Source organism: Protomyctophum parallelum, assembly GCF_964188405.1.
Source record: "Protomyctophum parallelum genome assembly, chromosome: 9".
Lineage (NCBI taxonomy): Eukaryota > Metazoa > Chordata > Actinopteri > Myctophiformes > Myctophidae > Protomyctophum > Protomyctophum parallelum.
This window is the reverse complement of record NC_139706.1, coordinates 25,754,527-25,772,269: the sequence shown is the minus strand read 5'-3', so window position 1 is coordinate 25,772,269 and position 17,743 is coordinate 25,754,527. Positions and strand designations below refer to the sequence as shown.

General features: G+C 40.7%; 2 protein-coding genes across 2 annotated transcripts; one reads left to right on the top strand and one right to left on the bottom strand.

Moving 5' to 3' along the window:
• Nucleotides 1-349: 349 nt before the first annotated feature.
• LOC310864500 (multidrug and toxin extrusion protein 1-like) lies at nucleotides 350-9,819 on the bottom strand (the record flags this gene model as incomplete). Its single annotated transcript, XM_083773188.1, has 16 exons — nucleotides 350-537; nucleotides 810-843; nucleotides 1,281-1,375; nucleotides 2,435-2,567; nucleotides 2,749-2,818; nucleotides 5,415-5,490; nucleotides 5,735-5,843; nucleotides 5,985-6,052; nucleotides 6,134-6,247; nucleotides 6,862-6,959; nucleotides 7,058-7,155; nucleotides 7,491-7,535; nucleotides 8,135-8,177; nucleotides 8,315-8,463; nucleotides 9,394-9,462; nucleotides 9,721-9,819. The coding sequence occupies 16 exons, from the start codon at nucleotides 9,817-9,819 to the stop codon at nucleotides 350-352; spliced, it is 1,488 nt and encodes a 495-aa protein (XP_083629314.1).
• Nucleotides 9,820-12,099: 2,280 nt separating this feature from the next.
• Nucleotides 12,100-17,743, top strand: LOC310864784 (heat shock cognate 70 kDa protein-like). Its single transcript, XM_083773559.1, has 9 exons — nucleotides 12,100-12,252; nucleotides 13,280-13,494; nucleotides 14,044-14,249; nucleotides 14,777-14,929; nucleotides 15,081-15,636; nucleotides 15,757-15,959; nucleotides 16,551-16,749; nucleotides 16,844-17,076; nucleotides 17,206-17,743. The coding sequence occupies exons 2-9, from the start codon at nucleotides 13,290-13,292 to the stop codon at nucleotides 17,401-17,403; spliced, it is 1,953 nt and encodes a 650-aa protein (XP_083629685.1). The 5' UTR covers nucleotides 12,100-12,252; nucleotides 13,280-13,289; the 3' UTR covers nucleotides 17,404-17,743.

The window sequence follows — 17,743 nt, the reverse complement described above, 5'->3', positions numbered from 1 at the left end:
TGCTATAAGCCGCAACACTACCAACTGTAAGACAGGTCCCTAGGTATTTTATTAGTTAACACAACTTAGGCTACCTCACTGAGAGAATGTGGCTCAATACAAGAGTGATATGATATTGTGTTACTAAACAGTAACAAATTAATTGTTTTATAATGATAATAAACAAAAGATTGGTGATAAAGCCTTTCCCAAGGCTCTCTGCTCTGTAGATGTACTCTGTTGGCTGGTCACAGTCACATGCAGGCTGCAGCAACCGTTTGCATCACAGTCTGTGCCGCTGATGCACTCTCCTGACTTCAGTGGTTCTAGCTGAGAACAACTGTATCGTATCTATGCTCATCTAATCAAGTTAGACTACTATGTTGGTGATGATTCCAGCAGCCAAAATGAAGAGCATCCCAGCCAGGGCCAGACCCCTACGCAACACCAGAGCTCTGTAGTCCATCACTGTTATGACAGCTGATCTGTTCCCAACATCAGCCAGTTCCTGTGTATCTGTGTGTCCCTCGCAGGGCCCCGTATCTTCCAAATTACTCCCTGCAGGGGAGACATGTCAGTTAGATATAAGTCATACATGTTCAGTAGATCCTTTTCAAATAATTGAGAAGGATTTCTACTCAAATGTTCTACTCTTGGACTTTCAGAACATGAGCAAAGACTCTTTAGCCCAGAGGTTCCCATTCCCAACCACTGGTACGTGTACCACTGGTGGTACTTGAGCCCCCCTCTGGTGGTACAGACTACAGTGTCGCCGAAAAAAGGCAAAAGTGGAATGAAATATTTATATTACTACAGGTAGTTCTTCTGACCAAACAATTGGTTGTAATAGGCTATCCAGCCGTGCTGAAATGGGCATGACAGCACACCGTTAATAGAAGATTTGAGAGCGGATTAATCACATTCAAAATATCATCAGTTGTGCTGATTAGTGATTAGACAGTTTAGGAATGGAACAAAAAGGGCAGGTATACGCTTCTATATTTTAACATCAGTTAGTATGGTGGTACATGGAAAGCCAAATATTTTCATATGTGGTGTATACTTTAGTATAAAAAGGTTGGGAACCAATGCTTTAGCCCACAGATCTCTCACACAGACATGATGACAGGTGGAGTAAGGTAAATATTAAATCTTGAGAATGTCTCTTACCCTGCATGTCTGTAGGGCTCCCATGCACTCCGGCTCTCATTAGTGCCTGGGAGGAAATTTCTTATTAAATTCCCAGAAAGGTTAGATCAAGACAATTTGACAATCAGACAATTATAAATCTGCCTACTCACCTCTGTCGTGGCTTTCTTCCAGTTCATTTTGGTCAGATAAACCATTAGGCCGGTGGACTGAAAGAAAACGCCGGTAAACATACCTGTCCACAGACCTAGAGAGGCACAAAGGCCATTTAATGCCTTTCTTTTTTTTTTTTTTAAGATTTTTTTTTTTGCGGCTTACGCCTTTTATTGATTTTTGAAGGGACAGACAGTAGGCTGACAGGAAACGGGAGAGAGATGGGGGGATGACATGCAGTAAAGGCCGTGTCGGGTCCGGGAGCGGAACCCGCGGCACACTGCGACTGGATTACCAGTCCGGTGCCCAGACCGTTACGCTACGGCCTGGGCCATTTAATGCCTTTCTAAAAGAGCAGTGACCTAATAATGATAAATACAAAAAATGGTATACCAATGTACGCATAATTAAACTGCCAAAATAGCCTCCATACTGATTTAAATTTCATTATGAACAGGTCTAAAATACGGATGTATATTGCTGCCATGCAAGGGAAATAAAGAATATTGTTATAATGTGAAACATTTCACGTAATAACGTGAAATGTGTTTGTATGTCGTAAACTCGTAATGACGTAAAAAAATCTTATAATGTGAAAATTATCTTGCTATAACTATTGAAACTAGTAAGTAATTAAAGCAAAACAGCAATAATAAGAAACGACAGGAAAATAATAAAGTACAAATACAGCAAAACAGCAGTAACATGAAAATACAGGAAGGTACGTATATGCTTCTGTGATTTAATCACCTTGTTTGTTATGGAACATTTAATAAACAGTCCCTTTACCAGTCATTGTAAGAGATTAAAAAAAAATAACAAAATGCTATACCGTTTGTAATTTTATAAATTAGTAGAAGTAGAATACACTTTGTTTACATTCATTTAAATAATTTGTGTGCTAAAAGTGTGTCTATAAGACCTCCGTGCGTGCAATGTAAGTCAGTGAGGGGAAAATATTGGATCAATGATTTATCTATGCCAGTCAACTATTGAAGATATCTCGCCAATATTTGTTGGTTGGTGCACTGGTATCATCGATATGCCTGAAATTTGTCCAGTGAAAAAGGTGCTGTGGTGCTCGTTAAATCTCGTAATTTGTTTCTGTAATTAATTCATCAAAATGAATCAGATAAGCCCTACTTCTTCTTACCTTTGATTCCTAATTTGGCAGCAAACATTAGAGGCACGCCAATAGGAAAGGCCACACCATAATAACCAATCACGTTAAAGATGGCTCCAATCTTCTGCTTCCCAGCTCCTCTGATAACACCTGACATGGCACACTAGACAAGCCAACAGAACAAAGACATGGCTGGACTGCCTGGACTTCCAGTCAAAATGGTGTCTTGTATTCTTACTGACAGTATAAGCCATTAGAAATGTTTACATGATTACAAGTAGTTCACAGGCACTGTAGTCTGTATCATGTTGTCAAGGTGAAATACAGTGGCAAGAGATACTTACTGATATTGCATCTATCAGGAGGAATGGTGCGTAGAAAGCCATAACTTCAGCAACTCGTTCTCTAATTTGTCTGTTGGAAAAGAAAAAGGAAATTCCATTTTAAACCTGACAGACTGTTAGATCAAAATAACATACCGGTACATGCTGCTGTATATAGGCAGTATTATTATTATTATTATTAATATATTGTACACACAAAGGAAATCACTGATTCAGCCGATGTTAACAGAGCTACACCTCGATCAGCATCAGTACCCAATATTGGCTGAATTCTTAGACCCCCACTCTCTCTCTCCTCCTCTCCCTATTCCTCTGTCTCTCTCTCCTCTCCCTATTCCTCTGTCCCTCTGTCTCTCTCTCCTCCTCTCCCTATTCCTCTGTCCCTCTGTCTCTCTCTCCTCCTCTCCCTATTCCTCTGTCTCTCTCTCCTCTCCCTATTCCTCTGTCCCTCTGTCTCTCTCTCCTCCTCTCCCTATTCCTCTGTCCCTCTGTCTCTCTCTCCTCCTCTCCCTATTCCTCTGTCCCTCTGTCTCTCTCTCCTCCTCTCCCTATTCCTCTGTCCCTCTGTCTCTCTCTCCTCCTCTCCCTATTCCTCTGTCTATCTCTCTCCTCTCCCTATTCCTCTGTCCCTCTGTCTCTCTCCTCCTCTCCCTATTCCTCTGTCTCTCTCTCCTCTCCCTATTCCTCTGTCCCTCTGTCTCTCTCTCCTCCTCTCCCTATTCCTCTGTCCCTCTGTCTCTCTCTCCTCCTATCTCTATTCCTCTGTCCCTCTCTCCTCCTTTCCCTATTCCTCTGTCCCTCTGTCTCTCTCTCCTCCTCTCCTTATTCCTCTGTCCCTCTGTCTCTCTCTCCTCCTATCTCTATTCCTCTGTCCCTCTCTCCTCCTCTCCCTATTCCTCTGTCCCTCTGTCTCTCTCTCCTCCTCTCCCTATTCCTCTGTCCCTCTGTCTCTCTCCTCCTCTCCCTATTCCTCTGTCCCTCTGTCTCTCTCTCCTTCTATCTCTATTCCTCTGTCCCTCTGTCTCTCTCTCCTCCTATCTCTATTCCTCTGTCCCTATCTCCTCCTCTCCCTATTCCTCTGTCCCTGTCTCTCTCCTCCTATCTCTATTCCTCTGTCCCTCTGTCTCTCTCTCCTCCTATCTCTATTCCTCTGTCCCTCTGTCTCTCTCTCCTCCTATCCATATGTCTCTCTCTTGCTGATAGAGATCTTGTCTGATGTCACACACATCGTCCCTCGCTCTCTACCTTCCTCTCTATTTCTTTCTCTTCCACTTATCTTTGTCCAGACAGACTCTGACAACTTTAACTTTAGAAAAGAAAATAGATGAACATACAATACAATACAGTACTCTCTCTCTCTCTCTCTGTGTGTGTGTGTGTGTGTGTGTGTGTGTGTGTGTGTGTGTCTCTCTCTCTCTCTCTCTCTCTCTCTCTCTCTCTCTCTCTCTCTCTCTATATATATATATATATATATATATAGACACATCACTATTTTATACATGCACGCTGTCACGCACGCACACACGTGAGGAAGGCACTGGAGCAACACGGATTAACTTAGTTTGTATTAAGGTGCAAGGAGATGTACAAGGGGATGGGATGTTTTGTTACATCTTCATCAAAGGTTACTCCTAGCTCTGGTCCATAGCATGCATTTGCTGCCGTTGCATTTAGGTTTATGGGACTGTTCTCTTCCTGCCTCTCTGAAATGCAGAACAGCACTGAGCCCCCCACCGCACGTACACAATGTAGACTTTTTGGTTTTTCCACTGGAAGAAAATATACTTTTAGTTTTTTATACTGCAATCATGTATTCTGGATATTCTATATTTCTTGCACAATGTTTCATTGTGTTTTACATAAGGCCTCCTATAAGCCCCTTGGGCTATTTTTTCCTCAGCCTAGCACTTTACCCTTCTTATATTTGTATGTTCACTGTATTGTTTTTATACTGTGCTGAATAAATAAATAAAAAAAAACCCCGATATTGCCAAGAGAAAACCTCATAGACAAGATCTTTTCCAATGAAAATAAATCCCTTTCTCTGTGTGGTGGGGGTCTCAGAGTGCGCAAAGAAAAGTACGCTTTCTAATTACACAAGCCGCCTTTGTATTGGTGGTGAGTAGGTAAAACGTTCTTAATATTTTCGCTACAGAGAGACTGGTCTGCATTTCATGCGACGGCAGGAAGAGAACAGTCCCATAGCCTAAATGCAACGGCAGCAAAGTGCATTAGGATATGGACCAGAGCTACTGTAGGTTGCTCCAGTGCCTTCCTTTCTACTTCTGTTGCCATTGTCCTGCTCCTGTGATGCAGTGGACATGCCAAACTTTACCTATAGTTGATGCATTTGAGTGTTGAGTGATTTATCACTTGATGTCAACAGTGTAATACTAAAAACAAAAATCATCACAAAAACTGTTAAAAGTCAAACCTTGGTTAGATTACAGGTATTGTACAGTGCAAAGGCCACTCGCCACGATCACTTGATTGAAGTTAATATGTAAAGGAAGACAGTTCACAATTTTCTATCGTACAGTCAGTCACTGTCAATGTAATTCAAACACACTAAGACTGCACTGTTTTCAGTAGGTTTATTCTGGGTCAAGGGTAAGCAGAAATCATAATATGCCTGCAATGGGCACACAACATTACTCAATACTCACTCATCATATGTAAAGACATAGGCGATATGGTCCTTCAGACTCCCAAAGAATACTGATAAGCACACAGAGATTGACCCTGGGCATGAGATAATGGAGTCGCACAATTAGGCCTACATATAATCCTGCCAGGACTGTAAAGACCAATTGTTATAATCAAGTAATTAATATCATCAAATCATTGTTAAATTAATCTGTAATAAAAAAGAGCTTCATTACAAAAAAATATATCAATTCTCTTCCAAAGAAGTAAATAATGATTTTCACATAATGTTGTTCACAACAAAATTTGAATATGATAACTAAACTGAATGTGTAATAACCTGCACAGAGTAATGTCATTTTGGCAGATAGCTTGGCCTGCTCTGTATTTCCTGCCCCCAGGGCATTGCCTACCCTTACACTGCCTGCCACACTGAACCCTAGAGGAAACTACAAACAAGAACCTTGCATTAACTTACAATTGCATTACATACATAAACATATGGTTCATTTTATTTCATGAGTCTAGAATGTGTTGTAGATGCTGTCCATAACAGATGGATTTATGTACTTGTTCATGTAATAACTCACCACATATGCAGCATTTGCCAGTTGGAACACAACTGACTGAGCTCCGAGTTCCACCTCGCTAATTAGGCCTGAACAAGAGTAGGAATATAAGACCACGTATCTGCACCAATACATTTTTAGAAACATAATAAGATGTCCTGCTTTCTTACCTGCCAGAAGGCCTCCAATCTCATAAGTCCACCATTCTACACACAGCATGAGCATGCTGGGAATGGCCAGGCGGATGAATGCTCCCCAGTCCTGCAGGCACTCTTTAGACCAGCCTAGATAATCAATTAGTCAATTAGTTTATTTATTAACCACTTGAGGTTATTGAGGCATCCCTATTCTGGAGGAACAATCGCCAATCCCCAAGCTCACAACCCAACACGTTGTGAGCTTGTAGATCGGCTATTTTGGCCAAAGCGTTTTGGTGTATGTGTACATCGAACAAAGAGCACACCAAGTGTGCATGCACAGTTTCACACTGATAGCACATATTAGCTGCACACACACAGACACACAGAAAGACAGACAGATGAACAGATGGACAGGAGTGAAAACTGTAGTCTACACAGCCTGGTGGAGACAATAATAAAATGTAGCTCAGCTATATGTATTATACAAGCCACTGTACTAGTCTATTGTGTACCCTAAGCCATTCCAAACTATCAAAGTGAACAGGGGTAAGGTGAGTGCTAGGATTAATGCCATGCAGTAGTCTGACCAGTTTGTTTTGGCTTTGTGGTGGCATGGTACCATGGCATGAGGTGGTACCATGAGTGAGGTGTCTTCTTATAATAGTACAATAGAATTGACAATACATCTAATATTAAAGATGTAACCCTGTTATTAATGTAGTACTAAAATCATGCCACTCTGCAAATGTGGTACTTACCATCCCAGGTGGTTTTATGAAGTCCCTTCCATATAATATATGCATATAGTAATAATGCCAAGGAGAACTGGGAGATAGTGTTGGCAACAGCAGACCCTCTGTTAATGATATTTCATAACATTAAGTAGGCGTAGCCATCACCAATAAATATGAGGAAAGATACGAGAGTGGTGATCATGTACAAAGTGATACTCACACTACTCCCAGATTGAGTTCATATAGAAATATGTAATTGATGAGAGCATTCATAAGATTAACTACAACTCCTGTGATAACCTCTGGCCATATGATGCCCTGAAAAAAGGGATATACAACTCAGTTGAACCAATATCCCAATACCCTGGACAGAGCAAAACGTACACAGCCAAATCCAAAGTATTCCTTTAAATCAGGGTCTTCAAATTAGCCTGAATGTTCAGACAAGAGTTGTTGGATTGAATTGAACAGTTCTAGGCTGTTCAGTGTTCATGTATATCACATCATCACATCACATGGTATACAATAGGATCTTCTTTCTGGTATCTGGATGTACAGAGATTTTGTCAACCTTAATCATGAATTACATTATGTAAAGCTTAAAACCAGTGAGTGCATTTTAATATACAGAATGATATACAGTAACTACTTACCTGATTCTGTAGATATTTTGTCTCCAGGGCATAAAGAAATGTGGCCTGTAAAAAGTCTCAATAATAAATGCACTTGTTTAACTGGGTGTGTGCTCAAGGTCAACTTTATTGTACCCAAAGGTACATTTGTATTGCAGGGAGGAAAAAATGTGTCTGCTGTGACATGCAGTAGGGTTGGGCAATATGTTGATATTTCTTATCATATAATGATATGAGACTAGACTTTCTGAACATATCTGGATGTTTTGGCTATTATATTATTTGCCTTTACCTACTTAGTTATTATTTAGACATTATGGATGATTATTTATCAAAACATCACATCCGTGTGAAGTGAGGAGCGCTCTTATCATCATACATCATCATACATCATCTCATTCCGGCCAATCACAATTTGAGTCTTCACCTTCGTCATCAATGTTTGTGTTACACAATGTTTGTGCTTACACAAAAACTCAAAATTCATTGTCATTTATTGTCAATGGCATTTTAATGTTTGTGTAGGACAAAGTTTGTGCACACTGTACACACACCAAAAGCTGGACAAAGAAGGGAATAGCACGCCTCAAAAATATAATTGTGTAAATATTGTTGCTCAGGTCTACTGCGATACTTTCTGTTAGCACACATGCAAGGATACTCACAGGTAGTGCTGGCATAAAGATCTTCACATACATCTGAGACACCCTAAGAAAGACAAAGCCTGTCAGGAGTCATGACCAATCTAGTATAATATAAGGCACATCATACATAAAAACACAATGTTATATTAAAAACCTAAGTAAACTTCAGCTGGAGTATATCAATATCTCTACAAGGCTGACCTTGCCACTTCTGGAGTCTGTTTGACAGCCAAGAGAATAGACTCTGTATTTATTAGGACAGCCCAGCAAGGAAAACATGCCAGCATCAGAATCAGGATAGCCTTCTGCAGAATGACACCAACTCTCAGGAGATTTCCACTCCCATAGGTCTACAGGCACAGAAAAATAGAATAGAAAAAATAACAACTCATAGAAACTTTTGTGTGCCACAATTCTTGTATTTTTCCAGTTTTTCATGTGTCTATGAGGTGACAGTACTTCATTTGACACCCTGGAGTCGTTTTTATGTGCAATGGTGTATTAACTTTGTATTTAGGGTTTCTTCCTGGAGGCTGAACCATTGACAGTCAAACGGGCCAATGAAATAAACAGTAATATATTGACATCACACTATCAGCCCCTCCCTTAACCCCTCCCCCTTTATCATACAACTAAATGGGTGCAGCTTCAGTTCAGGTGGATTACCACCCATCACCACTCACCAGGCAAACCAGGCATACTTATTGAACTGGTGGGCGTGTCCACATAAAAGCATGATTTTAACAAATACTGTACACTTTTTGGGAAAAGTTATATAATACCTGATGATCGTGTGTGTGTGTGTGTGTGTGTGTGTGTGTGTGTGTGTGTGTGTGTGTGTGTGTGTGTGTGTGTGTGTGTGTGTGTGTGTGTGTGTGTGTGTGTGTGTGTGTGTGTGTGTGATGTGTGTGTGTGTTTATTTTTATTTATTTTATTTTATTTTAGTTAACATTTATTTAACCAGTAAAAACACATTGAGACTGAGTCTCTTTTGCAAGTGGGAACTGGTCAAGAGTCAGAAACAAAATTACACTTCAATGCTACATCGTATATATGTCAAATTACACAACAGCCAAATACATCCATGACATACCTCAAGAAACGTATACAAATCTCCAACAATGGTACACTAACAGTAACCGGGCGCAAGGAATTGTGCACAGAGCAAATACATTATAAACAGGATAAAATATGATGTATGTGTGTGTGCGTGTGTGCATGCGTGCGTGTGTGTGCGAGTGTGTGTGAGTGTGTGTGTGTATAGAAGTGAGTGTTCTTACCTGAGATATTAATGTATCACATGCTAATGCTAAACCAACTCCAATCGATACACCTGTAACATTAATAACCTGGTGAAAGGAAGCAATGGTTATTTTCAATTGTTAATTTATAAACAATATAGCCACCTGGCCATTGAGCAGATATATAAGTCTCAGTTGTGTAGGATATCTAGTTTTTATGTGCTGTGCACACAATCCATGAAGCTGTCCAAAACACATTTTTGAAAGTGTTTTTAAGAGCTGCATGTGACAAATAACGGGTTGAATGAAATTGAATTGAATATCTCTTGAAATAATAATCTTAAGAAGGTTAACAGTACTACTTACAGCTATAGCCAGACTCACTCCTGCCAGCTCTGTCTTCCCCAAATGGCCACAGAACACAGTACTGACGAAACTCACAGAAAACATCATAAGCTGGGCCATAAACTTAATGAGAAAAGACAATTAGCTTGATCTGCTTCTTCAGAGCCCATATCTTGCACTTTCAATATAGACCGGCTATATGCCTATAGTAAATCGGTTAGTTTCATGCATGCAGATCACAGGTCAGTCAGTGTATATTATTGTAATTAAAGGAAGGGCATGATTTTCTTTTGTAAAAAATCACACCATCATAGATCATGCTTTGCACCCTGCTTGTTTGCACATTGCCATTTGCACAGTACTGATATAAGGACATTTTAATAGTTATTGATTGTTTTATTTGGTTAAGATTTTAGTTAGTTAGTTTTATTTAGGATTTTAGGCTTAGGGCGTTTTTAATATTAACTCTGCATTTTCTATTGGCCATTTTAGAGTGCCCACTGTGACTGTATTAGGACAATAAAATTACTTTTGTAACCCCCCCTTTAAATACGTTTGGTAAGCACACTCATTCATATAGTTGTACAGAACTGGGAGGAGAGTGAACATAAACATTTACATCATTATTGTACTGTTTTTTTGTTTTTTTCTCCATACATTGCAGTGTTCCATTTCAACAACAAAAATCACAGTAAATCATGTGCCATTCCCCCCCCCCCCCCCCCCCCCATTTTTCTATAATGCCTGGGCATCATTTCATTTCGGTATATGATCCGGCCGGGAGCGGATGATATCGTTACGTCATGTTGTAGTATTGTTTTGTAGTCGAGAGGCAGGAACAACTAACCCGAACTTCCTTTTCCCTCCTCATAAAAGCTGCAGGCTACGAGAGCTTTTATTGTTATTCTTCCGGTTTGGGGAAAAGGAAGTTGGTGTTTGTTGTTCCTGCCTGTCGACTACAAAACAACCGAGCGGTAATAATAATGATAATAATAATAATAATAATAATAATAAGTCGTTTTCGGTCTATTCTACTTACCGCTGGACAGGCCAATTTTGCAAGTTCAATTAATTCTGTCTTGGCACCAACAGGAATCTTTTGACGAATTTGTCTCAAACAACCTCCACAAATACTTGATTTGACAGATGAACTGTCATTCCCATTTACTGTAGGATCCATAATTTCCATAACTGCTACCTAGCTGGCGAAGCTGGCAAATGGCAATGATGACCGTACAATGTTTAACTTAAGTGTTAAATATTGACGTGGGAGCCAAAGTGCAGTTGCATGGAATGCACGCCCACCACACAGAAGACGTGCACTGCGCACACTCTTGCTCATTGGTCAAATAATAACGTTTTAAATATCAGAGATTCAGATTCAGTCAGATTCTTCACAAAATAAAAATCATTACAGGTAGGTCTTAAAATTAAATAAACCCCAAATGCTTAGTGCAAGGCAGGTTGCATGTAGATCAGCTATTTTCAAATAGCCTATAGGCTATTTGAATCCTTGAATACATGTATTGTGTAGGCCAGGGGTATAAGGCAACCTTATAGGCACGGGTGGCACAGTGAAGGGTGCACTACTGGCACACTGGCATAAGTGTGAGACAGTGAGAGAGAGGATTTTTCTTTTTAAAATAAAATAAAATAAAGCTCTCTCAAATGCATGCACATCATGTATCCTGTACATAATTGTACATTTATTCAAACTGAACTGAGTGTGATTGGGGACGGAGTCATCTAACTGTTTTTATTTTTTATGTGGTGTCATAATTCTTTGTTTATTTTCTTTGTTTTTTATTTCTCCTATGTTTTTTATTTTGTATTTCTTATTTTACATTTTATTTTACTATGTTTTATTTTTAGTTAGTGTTTGTAAATAATTGTAAGTATTGCCTATGTTAAATGTTTGTCTGTGTCGGACCCCAGGAAGGCTAGCTTTTGTCAAGGCAAAAGCTAATGGGGATCAATAAACAATAAACAACATAATGTTGACATGGCACACTGACTATCAAGAAAATAAAAACAAGGCACTTCATGTCAAAAAGGTTGCTGACCCCTACTAGGCCATTGGCCATATAATAGAGTTATAAGATGTAGCAGGCTACATCTACACTCTGCGTAGTACATGCTAAGGTAAAGTGCGAAGGGCTCGATTCTTTTGGGCTTGTTTCCATCAATCTGAGAACCTATCGGCAAATAAAGGCGAAACAGCGCCCTCTTTTCCTTTGAATTTTCTGTCTCGAGAGACTATAATTTTCATAGACATAGTTGCTTATTTATCTCACTCAATCTGAGGGGCACCCAACTGCAGCCTCGAACAATCTGGCAACACTGGCTTGATCCAGAACATTCCAGGGCAGTTTCGTGAGAGGAGGAGGCGGAGCCATCCGTCCAGATAATAGATATCTATTCGGAACCGGAGAGGGATTTTCAGTTTTTCACAGGAAGCTAAGCTCAAGCTGCCTGCGTCAAAACCGCCGGTTTAACAGATCTTTATCACCATAAAGAACACTTCCAGAATCCACACGTCGATCCGGTATAACCGTAAGTTACTTGTTTTTACGTTATCTTGTCTCCAAGACCAATATGAACGAGTTGCCAAACATGATTTATTGTAAATTTAGCCTAGTTCGTTTTTCATTACTCACGTTGCCTGTAAATACTGCGGAATGCGGATGGATTAGGCCTGTTTTAGCAATGAAGTGCAATCTGATAATGCAAATCTGAAGTATTTTAGGCCAGCATTTTAATTTGGGCCAGGCTCCGTTGGAACCTCGGAGGGTGAAATTCCAAACTGGTCTGTTTTTAGTAGATTGTTTTACTGAGTAAAATCGTCGAGGTCGGAGGTTTGTCATTTTACATGTTAAAACGTCTTCAATTTAGAAATGTGTGTCACTCTCGTGTCTCGATGATGCGTTGAGCACTAGCTGAGCAGAATGTTCCAGCATTTTCTCAACCAAACCAAATAAGGACTTCCTCCCCGTCCCCTGTAGCTCATCATCTGCTAATGTAGGCTACATTAGCAGATGATGAGCTGTTCATTATATCAACGGATTATTACAATGCTACATTATGTAGCATTGTAATAATCCGTTGATATAATGAACAGCATCGTATTAAATTATTCTAAATTGTAACCAGCTTAGAATGAAAATACAATGTCTTGATGTTCTAGAATACTGACATCCCTCATGGATGGTTGAGTACTACAGTATGTGCCTGGCTGCCTTTGTCACCTCGGGGCTAACTGTAGCTAGTAACACTAAACCGCTGTAGCCTACTGTTGCAGTAACACTAAACCGATGTACTGTTGTGGTAACGCTAAACTGCCGTTGCCATAATAATGAGACAGTTGTGAAGCTTGTCAGAATAAAGTGTTGGAAACAGGTGCTCATCGGACAATTTTAAACCTATTTACAATTTGAGGCCCACAAAGTAATTGTAGAATCATATGCATCTCTTGTGTAATAAATTCTACACTATATTCCAATTGAAATCATGAATTTGTACAATTGACTTTTGTAAAGTGGACACAACTTGGCAATCCTAAACGACTTTTTCCCCCCAACAGTATAGGAACCATGTCAAAGGGACCAGCAGTTGGCATTGACCTGGGCACCACCTACTCCTGTGTAGGGGTGTTTCAGCATGGCAAGGTGGAGATCATCGCCAATGACCAGGGCAACAGGACCACACCCAGCTATGTTGCATTCACAGACACAGAGAGGCTGATTGGGGATGCAGCCAAAAATCAAGTGGCCATGAATCCCACCAATACAGTATTTGGTAAGTATGCCATTAGTGAAGTGCAGAGTGAAGGGCATTAGTGAAGAGCTGAGCCAGAAGGCAAAGCTTTCTGTCTGCCGAGCAATCTTCGTTCCTCATGAAGTGTGGGGTCCATCTTACCGAGGGACAGCATAACATTGTGTCTATGGGCATATACTTTTTAAATAACCATAACTTGCTTAATTTTCAGCCGACTTTCAAACTGTTATAAACTTCAGACATCCGCATACTTGTATGCTTTTATGACACTTTTATAAAAAATAAAATTAAGCAGATAAGCATCCTGAATCATAGCCACGTTGATAACATTTGTATTAAACCAACCCGTTTGTAAATCCATCAAGATTTGAGCGAGTTATGACTATCTTTGTTTGAGCTGCCATAGAACATACTGTACTGTAGCCCCGAAGCAAGATGGCCGCCGGGTGAACTACGTCAGTGACTCCGCCTTGAGCCATCTAGCCTTTATATAAGTATGGTTGAAGATGTATGGATAGTGAAGTGTGGAAATTGTTAAAGTTTTCCTTTTCTTTTTTTTTTACTCCTCAGATGCAAAGCGTCTAATTGGACGGCGGTTTGATGACGGTGTTGTCCAGTCAGACATGAAACACTGGCCTTTTACAGTAGTCGATGATTCCACACGCCCCAAAGTACAGGTGGAGTTCAAGGGAGAGACCAAGGCTTTCTACCCAGAGGAGATCTCTTCCATGGTGCTGGTCAAAATGAAGGAAATCGCTGAAGCGTACCTTGGCAAGGTAATTAAATAAAAAGATGCACAAAACCACTGTAAGGGCCCAGGCCGTAGCGTAACGGTCTGGGCACCGGACTGGTAATCCAGTCGCAGTGTGCCGCGGGTTCGACTCCCGGACCCGACACGGCCTTTACTGCATGTCATCCCCCCATCTCTCTCCCGTTTCCTGTCAGCCTACTGTCTGTCCCTTCAAAAATCAATAAAAGGCGTAAGCCGCAAAAAAAAAAAAAAAAAAAAAAAACACTGTAAGGGTGAAACAAGGAAATTATCGGAAACTAATCAAAATACAAATTTATTCATCAGGTAATCCTGTTTAAAAGCAAATATCCTAATGTGCTATTTACAGATTTACCATCCATAATATAAATTACATTTTTGACACGGATCTAAAAAACCCTGCATGATTTGCATGCAGTCAGCTCACATGTTATGTTTCAAACTGGGTAAAAAGGCAAAATGTGACTTCATATTATGTTGCGAACAATCATTGTTCATATTCAACATTAATTTGATATTTCTGTTCCTCCACAGACTGTGTCCAACGCTGTGGTAACAGTGCCTGCCTACTTCAATGACTCTCAGCGTCAGGCTACTAAAGATGCAGGGACCATTTCTGGACTCAATGTCCTCCGCATCATCAACGAGCCAACAGCAGCTGCTATTGCTTATGGGCTGGACAAAAAGGTACAGTACTGCAATATGCTGCAAAATCTTTCATGATGTGCTTTTTGTAGTGGCATGTTCAAGACCCATCAACCTGTCCAACTTATGAAGCACTTTATGTTCCAATACATTTCACTTTGTATGATTTTTATTTTTAATGTTTCCCTTGAAGGTGGGAGTTGAAAAAAATGTTCTTATCTTTGACCTTGGTGGCGGAACATTTGATGTCTCCATCCTGACCATCGAGGATGGAATCTTTGAGGTCAAGGCCACAGCAGGGGACACACACTTGGGAGGAGAAGACTTTGACAACCGCATGGTTAACCACTTCATCGCAGAGTTCAAGCGCAAGTACAAGAAAGACATCAGCGACAACAAGAGGGCTGTGCGTCGTCTGCGAACAGCCTGTGAGAGGGCAAAGCGTACCTTGTCGTCCAGTACACAGGCCAGTATTGAGATCGACTCTCTGTACGAGGGCGTCGACTTCTACACCTCCATCACCAGGGCCCGTTTTGAGGAGCTTAATGCTGACCTGTTCCGTGGCACCTTGGACCCTGTGGAGAAGTCTCTCCGTGATGCAAAGATGGACAAGGCCCAGATCCATGAGATTGTTCTGGTGGGAGGCTCCATTCGTATCCCCAAGATCCAGAAGCTGCTGCAGGACTTCTTCAATGGGAAGGAACTTAATAAGAGCATTAACCCTGATGAAGCAGTTGCCTATGGTGCAGGTATGGCTCAGACTATGACATTTACTTTATTTATTTTATATTGTGTATAATTTAACCTGTAATAAGAAACAATCTTAATATCTCTATAGTAGAGGATTTCAATTGTAAAATGTTTTGCAGCTGTACAGGCCGCCATTTTGTCTGGAGACAAGTCAGAGAATGTGCAAGACCTGTTGCTGCTAGATGTCACCCCTCTGTCATTGGGAATCGAGACTGCTGGAGGAGTCATGACGGCACTCATCAAGAGGAACACCACCATCCCTACCAAGCAGACTCAGACCTTCACCACCTATTCAGACAACCAGCCTGGTGTGCTCATTCAGGTATTGAATGGAGGTGGTCACACAGTATATCCTATATTAAAATGTACCTAATTGGTGGGCGGTGGGTTGTCGTCACAAGTGTAACTTCCGGACTTGTGAGGTGCACCGTTTTGTACATCTTTGCACAACTGTTCCATGGTCTGCTGTAACAATTGTTAACACCAGGGGCCAAGTGTGTCCCCCAAGGGCCATGCAGGGGCACCTGCGTTCAAGGTTGTACTTTATTGTTGGATCTTGTGTACAGGTACATATTGGGTAAAACTTATTTTAGTTTGGCTTCCTTCAGACAATGCAGCAGCATAGATGACATCACACAGCAAAAAAAAGGGATAGAATAAAGTGCAAAAAAGAGAAAACAAAGGGTATCATACTGTGTGCATGTTTTCCCTGTAGTAGCAAAGTTAGGTGAACTTTGTGTGCCGCAGGTGTGCCATTGCTTCAAACTGCACCAAACCTGACATAACCTAAATCTAGTGCATTACATTGTCTTAAGTACATTGTGATTATGTATGCGAATAACCATCGAATTAAAACGTAACATTGGCCCGATATGCCTAAAACAATTTGATTGTGGACTATGAATTTCCTCAGGTATATGAGGGTGAAAGGGCGATGACCAAAGACAACAACCTTTTGGGGAAGTTTGAGCTGGTTGGAATCCCCCCAGCCCCACGAGGTGTTCCGCAGATCGAGGTGACCTTTGACATTGATGCCAATGGCATCATGAACGTCTCTGCTGCTGATAAGAGCACTGGCAAGGAGAATAAGATCACCATAACCAACGACAAAGGTATACCTAAGAACTGCATGCATTCTTAATGCATTCTACCATGCCCTTATCAACATTCTAACAAATCCGCTCCTTTTGTTTTGCTCCTCTCCAGGTCGCTTAAGCAAGGAGGACATTGAACGCATGGTCCAGGAAGCTGATAAGTACAAAGCTGAGGATGACGTGCAGAGAGACAAGGTTTCTGCAAAGAATGGCCTGGAGGCTTACGCCTTCAACTTAAAGTCCACTGTGGAGGATGAGAAGTTGCAGGGCAAGATCAGTGATGAGGATAAAAAGAAGATCCTCGACAAGTGTACTGAGGTCATCAGTTGGTTGGATCACAATCAGGTATGAATTATCTAGATCAATTGCTAGATTTGAACTCGATTCTTAATTTGTGTCAAATGTACTGACAGTTCTAGGTCATCTGGTATAAAATTAAGGTTTAAATGCATCCCCCCCCCCCCCTGTTCTTAGTCTGCAGAAAAAGATGAGTTTGAGCATCAGCAGAAGGAGTTGGAGAAGGTGTGCAATCCCATCATTACTAACCTGTACCAGAGTGCTGGTGGAATGCCAGGGGGAATGCCAGGTGGAATGCCAGGCGGCTTCCCAGGGGCTGGTGCTGCCCCAGGAGGAGGAGGATCATCTGGCCCTACCATTGAGGAGGTCGACTAAACACATTCTCAGTTGTTTCCATACCCCATACACTTGTGTTTTGTTTTTTTAATTGTTTTGAGGGTTTTCACAAAACAAGTTGATTGTACCAAGCAATTACTATTCTACTGTCAGGGAGGCTTAAATTAATTCAGCAGGATTTCCATTAATATTGTTTTTGTGGCTCTTTTTGTTTTGTTTGTACTGTATGCTGTTTTATGGAGAGCAACAACTTATTTGGAATTCAATCGATAGGTACTTTTTGTACTTTGTTCGATTGTACTAATTAAAAGTTTTGGCTACCATGGCATGTTTTGCTATCGCAAATAATTCACATTAAAAATATGATTTAAAAGATTGA